At 35.3% G+C, this 21,368-nt stretch overlaps 3 protein-coding genes and 1 long non-coding RNA gene across 5 annotated transcripts; all 4 read right to left on the reverse strand.

The window, feature by feature from the left end:
* Positions 1 to 34: 34 nt before the first annotated feature.
* Positions 35 to 2,038, reverse strand: LOC132123586 (uncharacterized). The gene is made up of 2 exons (XR_009426540.1): positions 1,249 to 2,038; positions 35 to 140 (listed from the first exon to the last, which is right to left on the reverse strand). It is a non-coding gene; the product is annotated as an uncharacterized LOC132123586 (long non-coding RNA).
* A 34-nt stretch (positions 2,039 to 2,072) lies between these two features.
* Positions 2,073 to 5,703, reverse strand: LOC132123578 (uncharacterized). Of its 2 annotated transcripts, none has more exons than XM_059534311.1 (5): positions 5,308 to 5,703; positions 4,228 to 4,455; positions 3,649 to 4,104; positions 3,476 to 3,526; positions 2,073 to 2,736 (listed from the first exon to the last, which is right to left on the reverse strand). In XM_059534311.1, exons 2-5 carry the CDS (start codon positions 4,364 to 4,366, stop codon positions 2,243 to 2,245), a joined length of 1,140 nt encoding a protein of 379 aa, XP_059390294.1. In that variant the 5' UTR covers positions 4,367 to 4,455; positions 5,308 to 5,703; the 3' UTR covers positions 2,073 to 2,242. The 2 variants fall into 2 exon arrangements, with proteins under 2 accessions (XP_059390294.1, XP_059390293.1); XM_059534310.1 differs by having other exon boundaries at positions 2,074 to 2,736; positions 5,304 to 5,702.
* Positions 5,704 to 7,386: 1,683 nt separating this feature from the next.
* LOC132123585 (synaptosomal-associated protein 25-like) lies at positions 7,387 to 14,521 on the reverse strand. The gene is made up of 8 exons (XM_059534318.1): positions 14,372 to 14,521; positions 11,124 to 11,207; positions 10,436 to 10,477; positions 10,069 to 10,117; positions 9,596 to 9,713; positions 8,411 to 8,548; positions 7,767 to 7,911; positions 7,387 to 7,668 (listed from the first exon to the last, which is right to left on the reverse strand). Exons 2-8 carry the CDS (start codon positions 11,193 to 11,195, stop codon positions 7,603 to 7,605), a joined length of 630 nt encoding a protein of 209 aa, XP_059390301.1. The 5' UTR covers positions 11,196 to 11,207; positions 14,372 to 14,521; the 3' UTR covers positions 7,387 to 7,602.
* A 192-nt stretch (positions 14,522 to 14,713) lies between these two features.
* Positions 14,714 to 19,157, reverse strand: LOC132123582 (calpain small subunit 1-like). The gene is made up of 11 exons (XM_059534316.1): positions 18,988 to 19,157; positions 18,522 to 18,578; positions 18,396 to 18,426; positions 18,137 to 18,229; positions 16,702 to 16,759; positions 16,531 to 16,595; positions 16,357 to 16,425; positions 15,769 to 15,847; positions 15,453 to 15,569; positions 15,293 to 15,351; positions 14,714 to 15,201 (listed from the first exon to the last, which is right to left on the reverse strand). Exons 2-11 carry the CDS (start codon positions 18,566 to 18,568, stop codon positions 15,175 to 15,177), a joined length of 645 nt encoding a protein of 214 aa, XP_059390299.1. The 5' UTR covers positions 18,569 to 18,578; positions 18,988 to 19,157; the 3' UTR covers positions 14,714 to 15,174.
* Between the last annotated feature and the right edge of the window lie 2,211 nt (positions 19,158 to 21,368).

A 21,368-nucleotide genomic window follows, 5' to 3' on the forward strand; every position in this document is an offset into this window, starting at 1 on the left:
GACAAACAATTATATAAAACTTTCTCTCTTTATAAACTTCCACGATTGCTGTGATACAGAACGGACAGATAATGTGATAATCATGCCAGACATGTGGTTCCGACACACTTAAAAGATTACAGTAGTTTACTTCACAAGACCTGAACTGAAGGTCTGGGGCTCGTTCTTCGAACGTCGCTAACTCATTTAGCTGGATTTGCTTGTTGACGATTTGGCGTGATCTTGGATCATTTGGTTCTTCGAAGCTCATCCCGGAGCTGCTGTCATAGCAACAGGTCCTTAAACTTAAACCTGCTCGGGAGCAGGCTTATTTCATGTAAACAGGATTAGATCGCTTCTTATCAATCAGAACTGATACTCAAAATATGTCTGCTACCACCGCTACTTTATTACAAGTGTATCGTACTGATCCAGGGACAATAAATTAAAATAATAATCATTTAAAAAACTATTTAAAAATAATATAAAAATGCTGTGTAGTCCATAACAGCCTACTATAGACACAGCCAGTTTTACTCACTGAAATATTTATTTGTCATAAAATGATTACTTCATAATTGTATTAGAGTCTTACACACATGCTATACAGATAATAGAGTCGTGCATTATTTTGAGTGATGACTGCTATTATAAGAGTGGCTTGATGGAGCGCAGGAGATGCAGATAACATGATATTGACCCTTAAGAAACTTTCATTAATGCTGTCACGTAACAAATATGTCCAAATATAAAATGAAATGAATAGATAATTTCTACACTGAAATAAAAATGTAAAGACTGCACAACTATTATAAATTGCGAATCTAAATAATTGGGAATCATGAAAAAAATTCTAAAAAAATAAAAACATGTATCTATTATCTGTTTCCTGTATCTATTATAACATTTATGTAGTTTTGTTTGCTTGGCTGTTTCCTTATAAAAGTCCAGAAATTTGTCAAGTTTTTCGACAGGTGTCGTTTTAAATTATATGACGTCATTACATTGCCGTCTTGCCACCAGCCAATCGCTGCACTGCTGATCATGGTTTCGAGTATCGATACATATCCCCTTTTAAACCAACACATGAACGCGCAATTATCTCAGATAACTCAATCCAGCGATACTAATCATACACAACAGGTGTGTTCGAAGAACCCAATTAGCCGGATCATGATTAGCACGATGATATCATCTTGGATGTGTCATTTGATCTCGGATGTAATAAGCGACGTACGAAGAACGGGCCCCTGGTGTCATGTGGAATACCTGTGGATTATTGTGATGTTTTTATCAGCTGTTTGGACTCTCATTCTGACGGCACCCATTCACTGCAGACTATCCACTGGTGAGCAAGTGATCTAATGCTAAATTTCTCCAAATCTGTTCCAATGAAGAAACAAACTCATCTACATCTTGGACAGCCTGAGGGTGAGAAAATGGTCAGCACCCATTTCTGGGTGAACTATTCCTTTGATCTGAAGGGAGTAATAGTTCAAATTATGTTTTATTTTCATCCTTTACATTTGGGTTTTAAAGTAGGAGACTTTTTTTTTTTTTTTTTAAACAGTGTGCTTACTTTTCATTTCTGGGAGATCAACCACAGATCTGTAGGAGCTACAGCTAAGATAATGTGCCTTCAATCAGAATTTAAAATCACATCTAGAGGAAAAATAAAACACAATAATGAGTCTTTGGAAATTGAAGTTAAGATAAACAACTAAAAACAGCTAAAAGATCACAAACATTAACAGCAGGTCTGTTAAGCAATGCTTGAGCCAGAAACTGATTTAAAAGCAAGGTGAACCATCAGAATAGCAAAGCTAAATAAAGAAAGGTAAAATAAAAATAAGATTACATAAATTAAAAACGGCCAATTTAACAGCCACATTGCAATATGATAAAAATCACCACAAATATAATTCTTAAATTAGCAGTCAATTTTTAAATACATTTTTGCCCATTTAAATTACCTGTATAATAGCACATGATTGTTCCAAACAGTCTATGAGACACAGCCGTCTACTGAAAATATTCAGTCGATAACTCTACAAAGATCCTATTTCAGCTCCTAATGCTTCTTATTTTGGTTATGTTATAAACAGGAAAATATTTAGAGATTTAAAGATTGCCATATACTCTAGTGTCAATATATCCTCAAGCTTATTGTATTTTCTTTGCTATCAGCATTCACTGTTTTTTTTTTTTTTTTTGTAACTTGCTCCCAAAATCTAGCTTTCAGGAACATTGCCATGTTCAGGAGCTATGGATGTCCGTTGACCTTGTCCTGCAGGAGAGTCAAGGCGTTGGTGGAGAAGTCACGCAGGACGTGGAGTGTGTCACGCTGCAGCTGTAAGGTGTCATGTGAAAACTGCTGCTGGGTGTGGACCAATCTCTGCACAGACTTTGTGAGCGACTCCAGTGAGCGAGACAGCGACCCTATCAGCAGTGTGGTGGCCTGCTGTTCCTGCAGGCTGAGCGAGGCACTCTGGGATAAATGTTCCTGCAGACTGCGAGGCTCCACAGGAGCAGTTTGGGGAGGGAGCCGAGCAGGAGCAGAGTGTGGTGATGATGAGGCAGCCGTAGAAGGTGCAATAAATGTTGGGAAACTGGCAGATGAGGGGCCATTAAATGTGTTGTGATTAGGTCTCTCTCGAACTTGGCTCTTTTCAGCAATAGGATGGCTGAGGAATACAGGAATACCAACTGGATTCTGGTTTGCTTGGCTTCTTGGGTGAATAAACTGCATGTTTCTGCCTGGAAGGATAAGAAACCTGTTAATTCACACATTAACATCATATTTGAAAACCAGACACTTAAGAGTTGTTGATCATGTAAAATGGATATATAACATTTTATGGTCAATTTACAATAAGAGTGTCCATAATAATGGACACAATACAATTTTCAATTCAGGTTTAAATTAAAGCTAAAAATGTTAAAAATGTCAAAAACATTTTTTAGCAGTGCAAGGTTGTGGGTTCGATTCCCAGGGAACACCTGTTAGGTAAAAAATGTTAGCCTGAATGCACTTTGGATAAAAGCGTCTGCTAAATGCATAAAATATATATTATATGTTTTTTTTTCAAGGTAAAAATATGAAATAATAATTAAGTTAAGAAGTTTTATTATGAAATAGTTTAATTATATAAGAAATATTATTTACACCAAAGAATACTGATCAAATACATAATTTAAATCATCTATTGTGCCAAGCACATGATATTTTCTTAATCAACTTAATCAAATACATAAAGCTCGTCTTTTATGCCAAACACCAAAATAAAAAAATTGTGTATCTTCAACCCTAACATTTTTGTACTTTAACACAAAAGAACATGCTCTTCAAAGAGGTGTATTCACGTCACCTAATGAATAAAGCAGTTATATATTCAATATATTTTTTAATAAGTTGATCGAGACAAAATAAACATGCCAGCAATGATCGATTTAAAGAATCAAAATGTGTGTCAAGTATCTCTGCATTATTTCCTACCTTCCTTTCCTGATGTGTCAGTCTGGACATCTGATAGAGGCACTGGTGAATCTGTCAATACAAAACAAGTAACAAATTTATAAGATTTTAAATATTCAAATAAAAACCAAACACTCGGTAATGATTCCGAATCACCTAAATTTATTGAAAAATACAACAAAAAAGGAACTCACTGCTGAACATCATGTGAGCAGGAAGCTCTGTATCACTTTTGCAAGGGATAGTAGTTTGAAAAGGAGGTGGCATTGGCAAACTAAACGAATGAGGCCTGCCATTTGCCATGTGTGAGGAGCTGTGTGGGATCTCCGAGAGACCAGAAAAGTCCTCGTCTTCATCATCCATTTGGTCATCAATTGCCAAATCGCTCACGTTATTGTTAGGGTTAGACATTTGAAGGATCTGGTGCACCATGGTTTCTATAGGCGAGAGCTCTTGTGCGATTTGGGTGGCCGTGGCTCCCGATGCCCTCATTGCGGCCACCCTCCGCTTGGTGTCACATTTGAGGTCTGCCCATTTCTTGATGACTTCAATAATTTCTCGGTGACACTCACTGACCTCGTTGATACGTGCTGTCACATCCGCCCATGTGCGGGTTTTCAGATCCTTCGAAATGCCCCGGTTGAACTTTCCTGTTGAAGTAGTGACTATTTAACTATTATCCTTAATATATGCAAAGCAGAATTTACATACTTTCACAGCATTTTCAGATCCTACTGAACTACGTGATATGTAAATAAAAAGATATGTCTTACCGACTAGAATATGTCGTTTATTCTGCACCTCACTGAGCAGCAGTTCAACCTCCTGGAATGTGAAACGTGACTTTCTTTTCTTAAAGCGCATCAAAGCACCTCCTGGCCCTCTGTAAGGGTATGGCATGAATTCTGACATCCTTCTTCCTCCGCTTTTCGAAACTTACCACAACAAAACCAAACAGGGTTTTAGGCAGCATCCATCAGAATGCTTGAAGAATCATATGGCTGAAAAAAATAAAATAAATATTATTCATCCAGAAGCTTTCAACATCATTTAACTAATCGATTCTCTTCAACCTACCTTGCAAAAAAGAAAACGCGTGAGTCAAAATTAATTAAACACATAACCTGTTCTTACTTGCACACTATCTGTGCCAAAACATCTTATTATTCAGCTATTTAAAATATGAATTTTATTTTTAAAAAACGTCATTTTATTTAAACATATATATATATATATATATATATATATATATAATGCTAAATGTATTGTATAATAAACTTACTTTCCCGCTGATTTATTATGATCATGTGATTAATGTTGCCCTTGTTCTGTGCTTTAAAAGGACAGAACAAGTACAAACAGAGATAATTCGGTCAAAGCACAGAATCATAGTTTTCTAGGATCCTTTTACTTTAAATTAACTGTTACAACTAATTGCGGCGTGATCTCACAGCGCCTCGCCGGTGTGCCCATATGCTTCCTGCTTCTTTGTTGTTTTCCTGCCTGATCGTCCGAGAGCGATAGGAACACAGAGAACCGAGCGAGCGCCATCACGGACTGACAGCATCTATCCCGAGCGTCCAAATCTGCCATTTCTCAAATATCTCGCGTACAGTATAAGCTCGAACGCGTAAAGAGAGATTCATTAATCGCAGTAAGCAAACATTCCGCTAGGAAACGCAAAAACAGATTTGTATTTTTGTTTGTCGTTCGCCTGCCGGGTAGAAAAATGGACTAACGTTACGCACGTATTTACGAACGAAATTGGAGTCAAATCGAAACTACGCGCATCGGGACTGCGATAAACTTAGTCGTTACTGATATGTGTGATAGATCGAGTCGTAATTACCTACAGTGCGGCCGAACGTGTCCTAGGATTTGTCGGTGTAGCCTTGCCCGATAAACTTCGTAGGCAGTGATCCCCTGCGTCGCGCAGACTCAGCTCTACGTGTTTTTCCCCTCCACAGCGATAGTTCGCCAACATTCTATAGTAATCCTTCCCTGTGCCTGTGTGGAAGCTGTTCTAACTCTACATGCGAACCCTGCGGCCCAGTCTTAGCATGGAAATGTTCGACTTACTATTAAACTAAAGTAAATTTAAGTCGCCTTTTATTCACATACAAGTTGAATATATCGCGTAAAATGTTTGTGGCTTTTGTTCGCGTTTTTTTCCAGTCCAACCGGCTGTTTTGTGGTATCTGGAACCTTTCAACACTCCATACAGAGTTCCAGCACAAAAATAAAACTCTGATTTCTTGGTCTTAAATTAATAAAATATGAAAAGTCAAAGACATTTCTAAAACGCGTATATTATTTTCTGGTTCATGCAGCTGTAAAATATTCATCTAGATATAATCAGATAAATATTACTCTTCGACAGTGCAATTTCTCTCTCTCTCTTTCTTATAAATCAACACACATTTATATAACGTAATCCATCAAAAGGTGAAGGTGACCTGTGTGTAGTCCATAAACCGTATGTGCTATATATGACATTTTAATATTTATAAAAGAGAATGTGCAAGCAACTAAGATTGTAAAATGGTTCAAATAAAATGGTAAACATAATCCTAAAAATGGCTAATCTTCATAGTGGCATGCTGGAATTAATTTAGGCCTTTACACAACTGATGTGATTGAAGTGGAAACATTGGATTGTGTTGCAGCTCTTGATCTGTATCTGTGGACCACATGTCTTCTCGAGGATCATATGAATATGAAGCAGAAGTTTGGGCGGCTACCAAATTAAATAAAATATTTGAGAATCTACATTTTTTTACCATCATTTACAGTTTAGTGATGATGTGGCCATGCCACCATTTTGAGGTTCTCTCTCAGGCGTGGGGAGTGGCAGTGCATTGTTTGTAGCAACCGCTAGGTGGGGTAGTGAGTTCCTCAAATATGCGCGCACGAGTCCGGAAAAAAAAAGCTGTTGAGATTGGTCTCACGGTTTAAAGGGACAGTTCACCCCAAAAATGAAAACTCATATATTCACCTTAATGTTTTTTTTGTTTTGTTTTTTTACTCAAAATGTACTGAATTTATTTTTTGTTAGTTGGGAGAATGTCCCACACTGGGTAACCTTCATTTTCATTGTACAGATAAAGACTGAATCAAAATGAATAGGAACTGAGGTTGCCAGTATACCAAAATCATAATTTGCTCCAAAGAAGAAAGTCATATGTTTGAAACTAAATAAATGAATAACACTGGGGGGAAAAAATATCATTTTGGTTTTATTCTCAAAATAAAATAATAAAAGAAGAAAGATTATTTAAAGAACCTAAGCAAGTGGCCCATATTGCAGGAAAAAAAAACATTTTGTCCATCATGAAAACACACCCTTGAAATTTTAAACTGGATTTATTTTTAAAAATAGCTACTAGACAAAACAAAACAAAATTAAATTTACCAATACAACTTCCAGACACTGCTTTGTCTGAATTCATAGTTTTTAGTCACGTGACTGGCTCGAAGACCTGGTACTTCAATTAAGTTCTTCAATTAAGAACTGTGATTAAAAAGTCTAATGTGAAAACACTTCACTTTCATGATCAAATTCAATATACACTTTATTGATGATGAATGCTTTATACATGCAAGCAGATGAGCTTGCAATATGAACGCATAGTTCTAAATGGTCAAGTGTTTTCTTTATAATGGTTTTTTATGGAAAACATTTAATGTGAAACTTCACGCATTGCGTTTATATTGTGGTTTCATCTGCTTGCCTGTGCTAAGTCTGTATCATCATACTGAATTTGCCATTTAAATATCACTGTCTTGTTTTGCCCTCCAAGTGGGCTTAGACTATTCACAGTTTTCACGTGATGTCTCATCCATGAAAAGTCTCCTGCAGGCTTAAAAAACAAAGATAGCAGTGCTGTTTTGTACAATACATGATTAAATTACAATTACAGCACAGACTTGAAACAACATATTAACATTCATTATTTTTCCTTAACATATTGAAGAAGAACAATGTTTTTGGAACATGATAATTATAATAACTTACTGATATCAGGCGATAATCCAAATTCTGTAAATGGTCATTTAAAATAAGAGCAACTTAATATTTTGTATCAATATGTGCACACATTTTCCTACAGAAGACTGTAAACGTGTTCAAAAAGGAAAATCCCATGGTTTTATCTAGCTATTAGCTTTGTGGCTCTCTGATTGGCCTCACTGATGCGGGATTCATTGACCACGGCCTGCAAAAAAAAAAAAAAGAATAAAAGAACAGTTAATATAAAAAGGTTCAGCTGCTCTTTGTAGAACAGACGTTTCTGAACCCCTTCCAAACACTGACCTTGCTCTGTATGCGTTCAGTCTGGATGTTCTGAGTGTCGATTTCATTGCCCATGTCAAGTGCCATGCTTCTGAGGTTGCCAAGGATACTGCCGACTTGTGCCAAGTTTTCCTCCATTTCATCCTCCTTTACATCGTTTGTCACTCTACCAGACAGAAACGATTGTTAATACACTGTTCACAAGTGTCGGGGTGCTAAGATTTGTTTTTTGTATGTTTATTTGCCCTCCAAGGATGCATCTATTTGAGCAAAAATACTGTAAATACCGTTATGAAATATTATCAAAAATAAAAATAAACTTTTTTTATTTTAAGTAATTCATTCCTGTGATAGCAAAGGACAATTATTAGCATCCATTAGCAGAACTCAGGGTCACATGAACCTTCGTTCTGTATGTTCAAAACAAATGTGCTTCTTAATATTTTTCGTGGAAACTGTAAAATAATCTTTGATGAATGTAAAGTTCAAAAGAACAGCATTTATTTGATTTATTATTTTGTAACATAAATGCATTTACTGTCACATATGATCAACTAATGCATACTAGCTTCAAAAAATATTGAAGTTTTTTATTATTATTATTATTTATTTATTTTCAGTCTGAATAGAGCCAATTTAAGGAGGAGAGGCCAACGTTCTGGCACCTTCTAATATATCCACCGCTCATGGTCATCTTCTCTCTATCATCCAAAACTCGAGAAGAGGGCTGACTAGACACCACCCCATCTTGATTATTACCCCAAACCTTCTTATACGCCCCACTTGCTTCAAAGTCCTTTAGTCTGAGAGAAGCCATATGAGAAAGACAAAGTTGACAAGATTAGTCATACCAGTTGTCAATAACTAAAACTTTGAGAAACTGAAAATTAAACTGCCTAAAGATTTTGATGAGGATTCAACGCTGACTCTGAAGACACTGGTAGGTGGTGTTGCATCTGCTTTGAATGAACCACACAAAAAAAATCACAATACATATTATTTGGTTGGAGATTGTCTGACTCTAGTTAGACTTAAGTCACGAGTTGCATGAGTTCGATGTTAAAGACCACCAAGGGTGCATATTATGTGCATAATTTCTCAGGTATTGTCCCTGTCACAAAATCTCTTATGTAGAGAGCAATATATATTTATACACACTACCAACAACATAAAAAGGACAATACATCCAACCAGTTTCTTGTGATTTCCTGAGTTCACACTTAAAAAAATCCAAGGAATGCAAAGTTTTCATGCAAGCACACTAGAAGCCGAGCCCCTCCAAACATCACATACTTATCACAGGAGCACAGAGCGCAGCATTTGCCCAGATCTGTGAGGTTTTTCTCAGCTTCCCTCATGTTTTGGTTAATCTGGTCCAGCCCTTCCTCAATCCGCTCAAGTTGCTCTTGATGATGGAAGGTGGGATCACAGAGTATGGATGTTTCAGGGGTTACAGTATGGAGACAAGTTAAAAAAAAAACAGAAACAACAACAGCATCCTCAGCAAAAAGCACCACACGCTCATAAGCGAATAAACATCAACAGTATAGCTCTAGTTCCAAATGACAAGTGAAACAGACAGATATGAACTGAAAAATGATGTTATGAATATCTACATATTTAAACACTGCATTTGTTGTGTGAGCACAAGTTGCACAACTTTAAGGTTAATTTCAAATGTTCACATGGGGTACTACATGAACCTCTACTCACAAAACAGCCAAAAAAAAAGATATCATGTAGCAACATCAAAGCAGGGCAGGTTATCCAAAGGGACAGAGGCATGGGCAGAGAAATGACATCACTGATCGCCAAGCAGCCATGGCTCAGGTGTCAGGGAGGAGACCTACTTTGTACATGGCCAGATGCACAGACCACAACACCTGGCCATGTCAGTGAGATTTTTCTCAGCCTCCTTCATGTCCTTGTTGATCTGGTCCAGGCCCTCTTCTACACGGTCCAGTTGCTCTGCCCATGCGAAGGGGATGGGGAGGGTATGGGAGGCAGGAGGAAGGGGAATTGAAATGGGAAATATGCAAGCATGCACACAAAACCACATAGAGGGCACATATTTGTATATGTGCTATATATGGCTTTATTTATATATGTCGTACGGAAAGGACGAGTAAATAACAAAAGATAGAACACACGGTTTATACTACCACATCTTATTCAGTATCATTTGCATAAAGATAATATCTACCTGTCATACAGATGCAGCAGGATAAATGAACAACTAATGATGCATTTGCAAGTAATTAGTTGATTGTTTAGCTGCTGTGCAGTTTATCTCTAACTATAATGTATGAAGATAATTCATTACCTCCCTGCTCATCCAGCATAACAAGTGTCTTGATTCCTGCATCTTTACTCTGTTGAAGAATTGAAAAAAGTTTAGTACGAGTGCACATTAATAGGCAACTGATGAATTTTCTTGCAGTTGAATGAAAAAAAAAGAAATATGTTTGAGATATGTTTGCTTTTGTTGTACTATGATTTTCAGTTTGTCTAAGACTAAGTTTATGCATCTGGACCCAGGTTTTCATTATGGTCTCAGGCTTAATCTGTCCCAGGATGACAAGGCAGTTTCTACTGAGATACAAACTGATTTGATATCACCCACAACAACTGTTCAACAGTACAGGATGGGGTAACTGCAATTATGAGATATAATATACATAATCACTCACCTCCTCCAACAGAAGCTTCATGTTTCTAGTGATCTCAAGGGACTGTAGGAGGTAAAAATTCAAAACACAAGGGTGACTATAGAACATATTTTAAACCCAGTGCAATATATATTGTTATAAATTATATTGAAAATGACCTCAGAGGACTCACTGGAAAATAGTTGCAGTGTTTACCTAAGCTGATTGTCTTGTATATTGTATTGAAATAAAAAAAAAAAAAACTACAAATGATTATGTAATGATGCAAATACTTTTTTACTTGGTAAGCAGCCATGTAAGAGGTGTTCTGTGGCAGGGTCCAGATTACCCCATTGGGATTTATTTATTATGTATATATATAGCATGGATAGTACAGTACATTATCCATTGATTAATACCCAATGGAAAATCTGGGGATGAATAATGGCTTCATTCATGATCAACCTCACTTCGTCACAGTGAGAATCATAATAATGATGCAGGTGCATATAGACTGTGTTTAGCGTCATTATCCTGATTGCTATGTTCCATGGAAATAACGAAGACCTGTAGTAACCCTAATGGAAAATGTTTGATGTCATCACTGTAGGCCTATTAATGAGCAGCCTAATCAAAATAGGGCAGAAAAACACACACCATCTGAAGATCCACACAAATCAATGCAAATCAACATTGAACTTTGCTACTTTGGTGATTGTTAGCATCATACCTCCTCTGTCACCTGACTGGCCCTCCTCTGCAGCTCCTCCACTTCAGATCTCATGGTGGAGTCGGCAGCCATACTAGCTGAGAACTGCAGCAGGGGGGGGACAGGTCGAGGGATGTGGTTATTCTTAGAGCAAAGGCTTTATAAACTCAGCACGCCTCAGATTGACAGCAATAATTGGTCTGGCACAACGGAGAAGAAACAGCACAGCTGATGTGTTGCATAAAATCAGACCCCCTCATGCAAAACCAAAACCACCATTTAATAATTGCTAGGTGCATCTCGGAATCAGCATGCATCCCGAACATTAGGCTGGAAAATTATACATCTTACATTGTTTAGAGGGTGTGTTTAAGTTGTCACAGTGTCTTGCACACCTTTATTTATTGACTAAAGAAAAACAGCAGTTGGCATTTGAAAAATCAATGAGGCTGCATTATTTTACAACCTTGAGGCATCTTTAATATACTTTGGTCATGTTCAGTGGCAAATGACTTGAAATATGAACATGAACCAAAGATGTAAAATGAAAATATAAAAATATATGTTGTATTAAAGGAATAGTTCACTCAAAAATGAAAAAAAAAAGGTATTCACCCTCAGGTAAATGACTCTTTTTTTCAACAGATTAAGATCAATTCAGCATTACATCACTTGCTCACCAAAGCAATATTATGGCTTATGGGTTTGTATTTTAGCCGAAAGCTAAAAACATCTTAATGCTGTATTTATTTATTTTTTACAAACATGGAGCTTTCCGCTTGACAAGTTGTTATTTGATGCACTGGAGTTGTGTGGATTATTTGTGAATTATTGTGGTGATTTTATCAGCTGTTCGGACTTTCCTTCTGATGGCACCCATTCACTGCACAGAATCCATTGGTGAGCAATTAATGTCATGCTAAATTTCTCCAAATCTGTTCTGATGATGAAACAAACATCTACATCTCGGATGGCCTAATGGGCACTAAATTTTCATAAACTTATTTATAGTCTTATGATTTTAAGGTAAACATATATATATGTATATATATATATATATGTGTGTATATATATATATATATATGTGTGTGTGTATATATATATATATATATATACAGTACAGACCAAAAGTTTGAAAACATTACTATTTTTAATGTTTAATGTTTTCTATGATGATTCATTATCAAAGTTGGAAACAGTTCTGCTGCTTAATATTTTTTCAGAACATGTGATACTTTTTTAGGATACTTTGATTAATATAAAAAAAGAAGCTATGTTTTTAAAATATAAATATTTTGTAATAACAATATACAGTAATTTGGGGTCAGTAATTTTTTTTTCTTTTTTCTTTTTAAATAAAATCAATACTTTTATTCAGCAAGGATGTGTTAAATTGATAAAAAGTGATAGTAAAGAAAATATATTATTAGAATATATATTATTAGAAATTGTTTTTTATTTTGAATAAATGCAGTTCTTTTTAACCTTTTATTCATCAAATATATTAGACAGCAGAACTGTTTCCAACACTCATAATAAATCAGAATATTAGAATGATTTCTAAATGATCATGTAATAGACTGGATGTTACATGTGACACTGAAGGCTGGAGTAATAATGCTAAAAATTCAGCTTTGCATCACAGGAATACATAATTTTTTTAAAGTATATTCAGATTGAAAACTATTATTTTAATTTGTAATAATATTTCACAATATTAAATTTTTTCTGTATTTTTGATCAAATAAATGCAGGCTTGATGAGCAGAAGAAACTTCTTTCAAAAACATTAAGAATAGTAATGTTTACAAACTTTTGGTCTGTACTGTATATATATATATATTTCTGTAGAACATAAAATCACCCCATATGCTACTCCACACAAATCTTTCCAGATTTTATTTAATTTTAATTATATTATATTATATCTATCTATTGTCTGGTTCGCCATAGAATCATTCAGGTGTACAGCTTGTAAGAAACGGTTGATCATATGTGGAGCAAAAATCATGTCATAGCATATGAGTAACATCTATAATAGCAAGAATGGTGGCCTCTTTACTCTTTACCTTTACTGCATCACTAATTAAAGTTCATAATCCTTGTGTGTCAGGAAAGTGGAAGAGTTTTGTCAGTAATTAAAAACAAATGTAAATGTTGTTCACAGGTTCATAATTATTTTAGAATGCAATTTATCATGAAGTACGTTAATAAACATTAATGAGACAGTTGAAATTTGTTTTTCAAAATGTTTTTGGTTAGAAACAATTGAACCCCCAAAAAATCAAATCCAACAATACTTTTGGGTAAACCTCTTTTTTTAGATTCATGAAAGTGAAATTTATTGCACGAATTTATGATGGGCTTTAAAAACTTTACATTTTTCTTTTTATGTTTTGATTATTGTTACGCTACAAATCATTTACTGTTTTTTGATTTGATTTACATTATACCAGGAAGGCAGAATAAATCTTGATTGATCATCATCAACATTTAATACCTGAAAATATCAAAGGAGTCTCTTTAAAAGGTTTAAGATTTATTAATCTTATTGCATTCCCTGTTTAAGCATATACTGTATAATGTACTGGACTGATTTGCCTGTAGGTTTTAAACCACAGGTTGACATGGATTTAATGAGGGGATTTAATTTGCTCACTGATGAGAGATCGTTGTCCAAATACAGAAAAATGAATGAATGAATGAATGAATGAAGCATTTTATATAGTGCAATGGACAGTAGACTAAATCAAAGCAGAAAATACTATTTTCTTTCTAAATGTTCTTGTAAGTAAAACAACAAAAGCAAAATAGTAAAAGCTAAATTTAACATTATGAGCTGTAAAAACATTGAATAATAATAATAATAATAATGAAACATTCGATTTACTCCTTTTTATATTTATCTAATTTATATATATATTTTATTTATTTATATAATATATTGTAAAATGTGTTTGTATATTATATATTTTTTTTTTTGTGGAATTAATCTTAAACCAAAACACGTAAAAAAATCATGATTATGTTTTTATTTGCCTTTACATCTATATTGAATGAATAAAGCTCTCTCTTAAAACAACATTAGTAACTTAATCATATCAGAATAAATTATAGGAGAGATGATAATATACCTGATAATATCCCAACACAACTGCATTAACAGACGTCATATTCTCTGATAATACTTTGGAAGTAAGATAGGTGACAAAAATATCTAAAGTTTATTTTTCAACGCGATTAAAAAAAAGAAGAAGATAAACAGCTTACCGTATGACACCAGTTACACTCTTAAGCCTTATTTTTCCTTAGGATGGCGCAATTAAGACCAAGTCGTTTTGTTCACCCACTCGCGCTCAACACCTGTGTGTTTGCTCGTCGATCTGATTTCAGCATCATCTACTCAGCGCGAGCAGCCAGTTGTCTTCATCACAGGTAACTACGAGGCCGCGCCCCTTAGTGATGACGATTGGCTGTTATTGTAATCATTAGCTTGCGCTGGGGATTTTAATTGGCTGTTGCAACTGTCAGTCATTTTTATTTCAGCTCTTGATGTGGGTTAATGCGTTGTTCAGAGCAACCGGTGTTTGCGCACGTAATGAGGAGATCTGCTTTTGTAAGTCCAAAACAAATAACGTTTATTTGAGCATCACCATAATAACAGCAAAACCGACAGCTGATTCATATTCTCAGTTCTTAAATAATATGGCTCTGAATGGTTCTTAATAGCTATTATCTATTCGAAAACCATTGTATTCTGGTTTTTAATCTATGATTGAATGCCCTTTGTAAATTATAAAACAAAAGTCATGGAATAAATGAAAAGGGCACAAATGGAATGGAATAATATATGGAAATATGGCATAAAGTTGAAACCATCCTCTAAAAATGCAAACAAGCGTTGCAACAAAGCTGCCACCTAGTGTAAAGGCACAGTATGACCCTCCTGTCATAGCGAACAATGAAACAGATAATTATGTCAGTTATTAAAACTGAGAGACATTTGATAATGACAGGCCACAAAGAGGAACTGACAGAACATAATCAAGATGGTGAAGAACATTCTTCTTCATTCAGGAGTACATAGTCAGCTGCAACCACTGTAAGCAAAACACAAAGGAATGTTATAAAGGAGCAAATTTAGGAGATGTTGTTTCTTTGTGATTTTTAATTATACTTCACATACAGTACCTCTTGAACCTCGAATTTAACGGTGCCATCGTTGTCTTTATCAAGTGTCTTGAATGCACCTAAAACAACAAGAACATTAACAAGGCAACTCATGCTGAAACTAAAAAATACTGAGCCTATGATGAAAGATTAAAAACAGCAAAACACTCTGTCAACGTACGACACATAGCATCCAGGCGCACAAGACACCCAATGTAATTGTCGAAATCCATGTTGCCCTGTTCATCACTATATCGCCGGATGATCAACTGGAAAAGCTGGTCATTGAGTGGGAACCCTAAAGGAGGGAAGAGAAATTACATTAGACCCAACAAACTATATTCTATTCCAAAATGACTGGTTGACTGTGAATAATGACTGGTAGATATACTAGCATTTTTCCACAATACTGAAAAAAAGCACAAAGAGGACTTCAGCATGCCTTTTAAAAATGGCAACACAAAGTGAACCACTTCAGTTCTGACAACAATCCTCACCTGCTGCTTTGAAAGCTCCAGGTAGCTCATTAGACCCAATCAGACCAGAGCGATCGGCATCAAAAGTCTTGTAAATGCCCTGGTATTAACAAAAACAGATTACTCAGAAACATTTATGACAGTGAAGGGAAATCTGTTGGATGCATCAGAAAGCTTAATATACTAAGTTGCAAACTCACTACTAAAGCAATTAAATAAATAAATGAATCATGATGTACATCAAACTTCTGTAAGACAAAATACTCCCCAAACATAATTTCTTTAATAATATTAAATAATTAAGGGATAATCAACAATGTGGCGTGCATTAAAGAATTTGAAATACACGACGTTGACATGAGATTTAAAATCCTTTAATGCACGGCAAGCCATTGATTATCCCTCTTATTCCATGGCCATTTGCCAGTACTGACAACGTAAAGCTGTTTATGATGTTAATAGTGCAATATTTAACCGTAAGACTAAAACTGGTGGTTATTTTCATCAGTTACAGCTCGTTAGCTCTAACATTCTGCCTGCTTCAAATCAGATACAGAAACTAAATAGTAATAATAAATGAATTAATAATAAAGTTAACCGTGTTTTTACCTGCCATCTTTTGATGTTATTCCAAAGAAACTTGAATTCCTCAAATCCCAGTTTTCCAGTGCTGTCACTCTGAGATTAGACAGTTAAGGCTAAAACGATGTACAGTAAGTGCAGTTATTCACAAAATATATTACACAACCCCTTTCTAGTTAACATTTTTATATTGAAGGATACATCCATTACTGCCACCATGCTTCTGCAGGACTCAATACTGAAACCATCTGTCTTCAGGTCACCATCTACAGGTAAAAATAAGGGATCATCTTATTAGAATCGTTTACATAATGGCCCATTTGTGTCATATATATATTTATATGTGTGTGTGTGTGTGTTAAAGAAACTCACGTTTGGAAATAATCTTGTTAAGGATGTTCATCAATTCATCAGGGCTCACTTCCATGTCCTATGACGAGAGTAAATGAATGAAAGTTGTCAGAACAATCACATTTTTTAAATCATTGACAGAGACTAGTAATGTCTAAAACACAGAGACAGAACATGAACTTGCATGTAAAATATGCATTTTATGTCAGTAGTTCTCAAAACAGGACGGTAGGGACAGGGGATGACTTATGATTATACATTCAGCATATGCTTACAAATGAGGAATACAACAAGTGATTTATCATTATGAGGCAATAACCTGAGAAGTGCAAGCAATACAAAGGTTCAAACATTTTCCAGAAGAGTGCAAGCATAAAAAATGTTTTTTTTTTCTCTCTGCAGGATGCAGTTGAGTGCTCATGGAAGAGATTTGTTTCTTGAATATTGTCAGTCATTTAGCTGTCCAGATAGTCCCTGTAGTTACTTTAATAAATTAATTAACACATAATTAAAATGCTAAAAAGACACCCACAAAACATGATGTAAAACATTTTTATACCCTCAGTAATTGTTGTTTTTATTGAAAAACATACAGAAACTAAATGTGAAATCTTTTAGAATCGCGAAATGAATTGAGTTTAATTTATCAGTTCAGTATGTGTTGGAGTTTTGTATAAGTACTGTCATAATTACAGTAGAAATACAGTTAAAATTTTTCAAATAATTAAAATTTTGAGTTAGACAATGGTGTTGGGTACAATTCTGGCCTTTGTATTAATGTTTTATTTCATAGTGCATACCACTGTGTGATAGAAAAAAACACTTACATGATCTCTCTAAAACTGTGTGGATAGTAATTTTCCACTCTCGTAAAAAAAGGAAAAACATGCTCTCTCTAACTTTAAAGAGCACTCCTGCATCTAATTAATCCAATACTTCAGTATAGCAGGCAACCACACCCCTCTATGACTAAACACAAACCAAACCCATCGGGACAGTTTATTTCACAATGGCAGGAATGTGAAAAAGAGGAAGATCCAGTCATACTTTTGCCTCTGGACGAGTTTGGCATGATTTGACCACACCCATGTCAGTTTGAAGATCAGTTTCTGGAAGTTTCTTTGAAACCAGAACATCTGATGAAAGCATTCAAGTGTCTGATTTGGAAAATTGTACTCAGACTCAGATACATTGATAGACCTTTGTATGCAGGTGTAGGGATCATGGGAAAGGTACGGGAGAGTACATTAAGACCCAGGTTATAGAAGTGGAAATTTAATCTCCCCCAAAAAAAGAGAAATGATGAACATAGAAATTTCCTTAAAGTGAATTAGGTTCCTGACTGAACACAGACGGTTTAAACTGCATCACAGTGTCATTCAGACACTGCAATAAAATGAAAATTAAAAACAACATGGGAAAGAAAAGATAAAAGGTCCGTGGCCTGTGTACTCACATCCCCTGCGATTTGGTTGAACACCTTGCGAAACTGCCTCTCTTCATCAGTTTCATTCTGGTTTGCATATGCAAGTGGTCTTTTGGGAGGAGGCTGGAAGAGCAGAAAAGTGAAGTAGTGATAATTAAGTACATTACAGTTTTTCAAGATAAGAAATCAATGCACAACTTATTTGACTTCCTGGATTTCCCAGAGTGCTTAATGACATATTCAACACTATGAAAAATAAATAAATAAATAAAGATTTTTGCAAACTTACAGGGTCAGAAGGAACAAACTGGTCGGCGTTGCTGTGTTGCATGAAAAAGGAAAAAAAGATATTGATGAATTGTTGAAAATGTATATGTTTTTATTTGGACAAGCAGTAGTGAGAGTACAGGCTTACCTGACAACATCTATGAGCCCTTTAATAAGTTTGTTGGCCAGAAACATCTTAAACACTCTGAACACAATGATTAGACATGATTAGGTTATGCAAGTTTTTTTTTATGTCTGTATCTAAATATAGTGTAAAAGATACATATATGACAATCAGCTCACAACAATGCTCATTTAAAAGACTTTTTATGGTATGTACGTGTAGGTACAATGGTATTTGTATCTTGAAGGAGTAATGCACTGAATAAACTAACCATTTCCTGCATTATGACCGTCAGCACTCTACAGTCCTATGTGAGTTTATATGAACACATGAATTGCAACGCATGATGTTTATGCCGTTGTTTTGGTTTAACTACTGTAATATCAAATTTAAAGTTTAGTAGGCCGTTTTGGTTTAATCATGACGCACATCAGAAATGAGCAATGTTTTATAATAGTAGTATTTAAACTGCGTTCATATGAGAACTCACCAGATTAAGGCGCTGAATAGGTCCAGTGGAAAGGTACAGAGGAAGAAAAGATCAGCTGCTCAGATAAACAGATAAAAGTAGAAGCAGTTTCCCAAAGGCGGGCTGTTCTTTATGGATAGAGTAGCTCTCCACACCCAGACCCAGTCTTCTGATTTGTCAAACTCTGGGTCCTAAAACCAGCGAGGCCAAGTTTCACAAACAGAACTGAACTGCAGGTTTTGCGTGAGGACGTCAATTTGTAGGCTGACTAACATGAAAGTTCATTTATCGTGTATTAAGTACCCTCTAGTGAGAAAATGTTGTATTACATTCTCAATGTTCTTCAATAAATTGTATGTAGAATTTTAGAAATGGCACTTGATTTATGAGTAAAATAATTTTTAACTGTTGTAACATACATTTAGGTCAACAACTCTGTATACACACACACACACACACACACACACAAAACACACACATACATACATACATATGTGGAATTTGTATTGTTTGATTTTTGTGTTGTTATTTAATGAAACAATTTTTAATTTTATATCATTATAATAATATTTACTATATAATTTATGATAATTATTTAATTAGTATTTGTCCATTTACAGTCAGAAAATGAGTCCATCAAAAGGGAGTTCACTTATGTAGTCTCAAGGCCTGAAATCTTTTCCTCGGTCTAATTTAAACCACAGGGGCCAAGTCAGTCATTTATGTTTGTTTATAAGGCTAAAAATCTACTCCACGTTCACTGCCTCTCCATTTTGAAGGATTGGTTTATTGTCTCTGCAGACTCAATTCCTGTTTTTGTATATCATTAAATTCTAGATCTGGGACTTTCTGCTACAAATCAGCTAAGTCCAGACTTCTTGTTATTATTTTATTACTAATCTCTGGAAATGTTCAGCCTAATCCGGGTCCTGATAGCCTTACGATATGTGATACACCTGAAGATTTTAAATCAAGGTCTGGCCTGGGTATTATTCATCTCAATGTTCGGAGTTTAATGTCCAAACTGGATATGGTCAATTTATGGGTCAAGTCAACTGATGCTGACATTGTTTTTTTATCTGAAACCTGGCTGACTAAATCTGTCCTTGATAAAGATATTGGCATCGATGGTTATAATGTGTATCGTTCAGATCGACCAAAAAGAGGGGGAGGTGTTGCTATTTATATCAAATGCAAATTTAATTCTAGTTTGGTGCTCTCTAAATCGGTGTGTAAACAATTTGAGTTTTTGGCCTTGGACCTTGAAGTCTCAAAAGACCACCGAATTAGGTTGGTTGGTTGTTATAGAACTCCGTCTGCATCAAATGACTCTTCATCTACATTATCAAATTTGTTAAGTCAAGTTATTTGTAATGACACTATTGTTGTTGGTGATCTGAACTGGGACTAAGGCCAATATCGGATGCTTTTAAAGAGCAGTGTGACAGTTTAAATTTGACTCAATCAATTAACACTCCTACTCGGCCAAATCCTTAATGACCGGAGAAATCATCACTCATTGATTTAATCCTGACCAATGTCCCTTTTAAGTACTCTGTAATAGGTATTTTTGCTAATGATGTGAGTGATCACTGTGTAATTGCTGCTGTCAGAGATACTAAGGTGCCCAAGTCTGCACCTCGTATTGTTGAAAGGCGAAATATGAAAATGTTTGTTGATCAGGGTTTTTTTATATGATTTATTTTATTTTGACTGGAATAGAATTGCCTTGATTGATGATGTGGAATTAGCCCTGACGTTTTTTCAAAACAGTTTCCTTGATATTCTGAACAGACATGCACCTATTCGTAAATTTAGAATTAAGGGTCGGGACAATCCCTGGTTTACTCCTGAGATTTCTAATTTGCTCCACGAAAGAAATGTAGCCTGGGCATAAGCAAGGAGTACGGATACTGATGCTGACTGGGTTGTGTTCAGACGGTTGCAAAACAGTTTCACTTCACTTTTCAGAAAAGCTAAAGCTGAATTTTATTTATCTGAAACTACAGAGAATCTAAATAACCCCAAAAAATTCTGGAAAACTATTAAGTCATTATCTTCATCAACTAATCCAACAAGCTTTCCTTTGTCTCTAGTTAAGAATGGTGTATCTATATCTGACAAAGTAGAAATGTTAAATTGTTTTAATGAGCATTTCATATCATCTGGATTTTTGTTTAATTCTGTTGCCCCCATAGTGTCAGAGTCTTTAAATGACACCTTTATTACTGCCGACAAAACTTTCAGTTTTAGCTCCTTCTCTGTTGCTGATGTTCATAAAGCCCTGAAACAATTGAATCCTCAAAAACCTGCGGGCCCCGATCACTTACAACCTTTCTTTTTGAAATTGGCTGCAGATATACTAGCTGAACCTCTGACTTCTGATCTTTTTAATCTTTCAT

Source organism: Carassius carassius, chromosome 41, assembly GCF_963082965.1.
Source record: "Carassius carassius chromosome 41, fCarCar2.1, whole genome shotgun sequence".
In the NCBI taxonomy this organism is placed as follows: domain Eukaryota; kingdom Metazoa; phylum Chordata; class Actinopteri; order Cypriniformes; family Cyprinidae; genus Carassius; species Carassius carassius.

Bases quoted from the DNA above. Each gene is read 5' to 3' on its own strand.
- LOC132123578 (XM_059534311.1), bottom strand. From the start codon at position 4,366: ATGTCAGAATTCATGCCATACCCTTACAGAGGGCCAGGAGGTGCTTTG. The intron at 4,105-4,227 runs GTAAGACATATC...CTACTTCAACAG, and splicing joins TAAACGACATATTCTAGTCG to GAAAGTTCAACCGGGGCATT. The intron at 2,737-3,475 runs GTAGGAAATAAT...TTATCCTTCCAG, and splicing joins TGACACATCAGGAAAGGAAG to GCAGAAACATGCAGTTTATT.
- LOC132123585 (XM_059534318.1), bottom strand. From the start codon at position 11,195: ATGGCTGCCGACTCCACCATGAGATCTGAAGTGGAGGAGCTGCAGAGG. The intron at 10,118-10,435 runs GTGAGTGATTAT...ATTCTTCAACAG, and splicing joins TGAAGCTTCTGTTGGAGGAG to AGTAAAGATGCAGGAATCAA. The intron at 8,549-9,595 runs GTAGGTCTCCTC...GGCTTCTCTCAG, and splicing joins TGCATCTGGCCATGTACAAA to ACTAAAGGACTTTGAAGCAA.
- LOC132123582 (XM_059534316.1), bottom strand. From the start codon at position 18,568: ATGTTTCTGGCCAACAAACTTATTAAAGGGCTCATAGATGTTGTCAG. The intron at 16,760-18,136 runs GTGAGTACACAG...CTCTCGTCATAG, and splicing joins TCAACCAAATCGCAGGGGAT to GACATGGAAGTGAGCCCTGA. The intron at 15,570-15,768 runs GTGAGGATTGTT...TCCCTCCTTTAG, and splicing joins TGGAGCTTTCAAAGCAGCAG to GGTTCCCACTCAATGACCAG.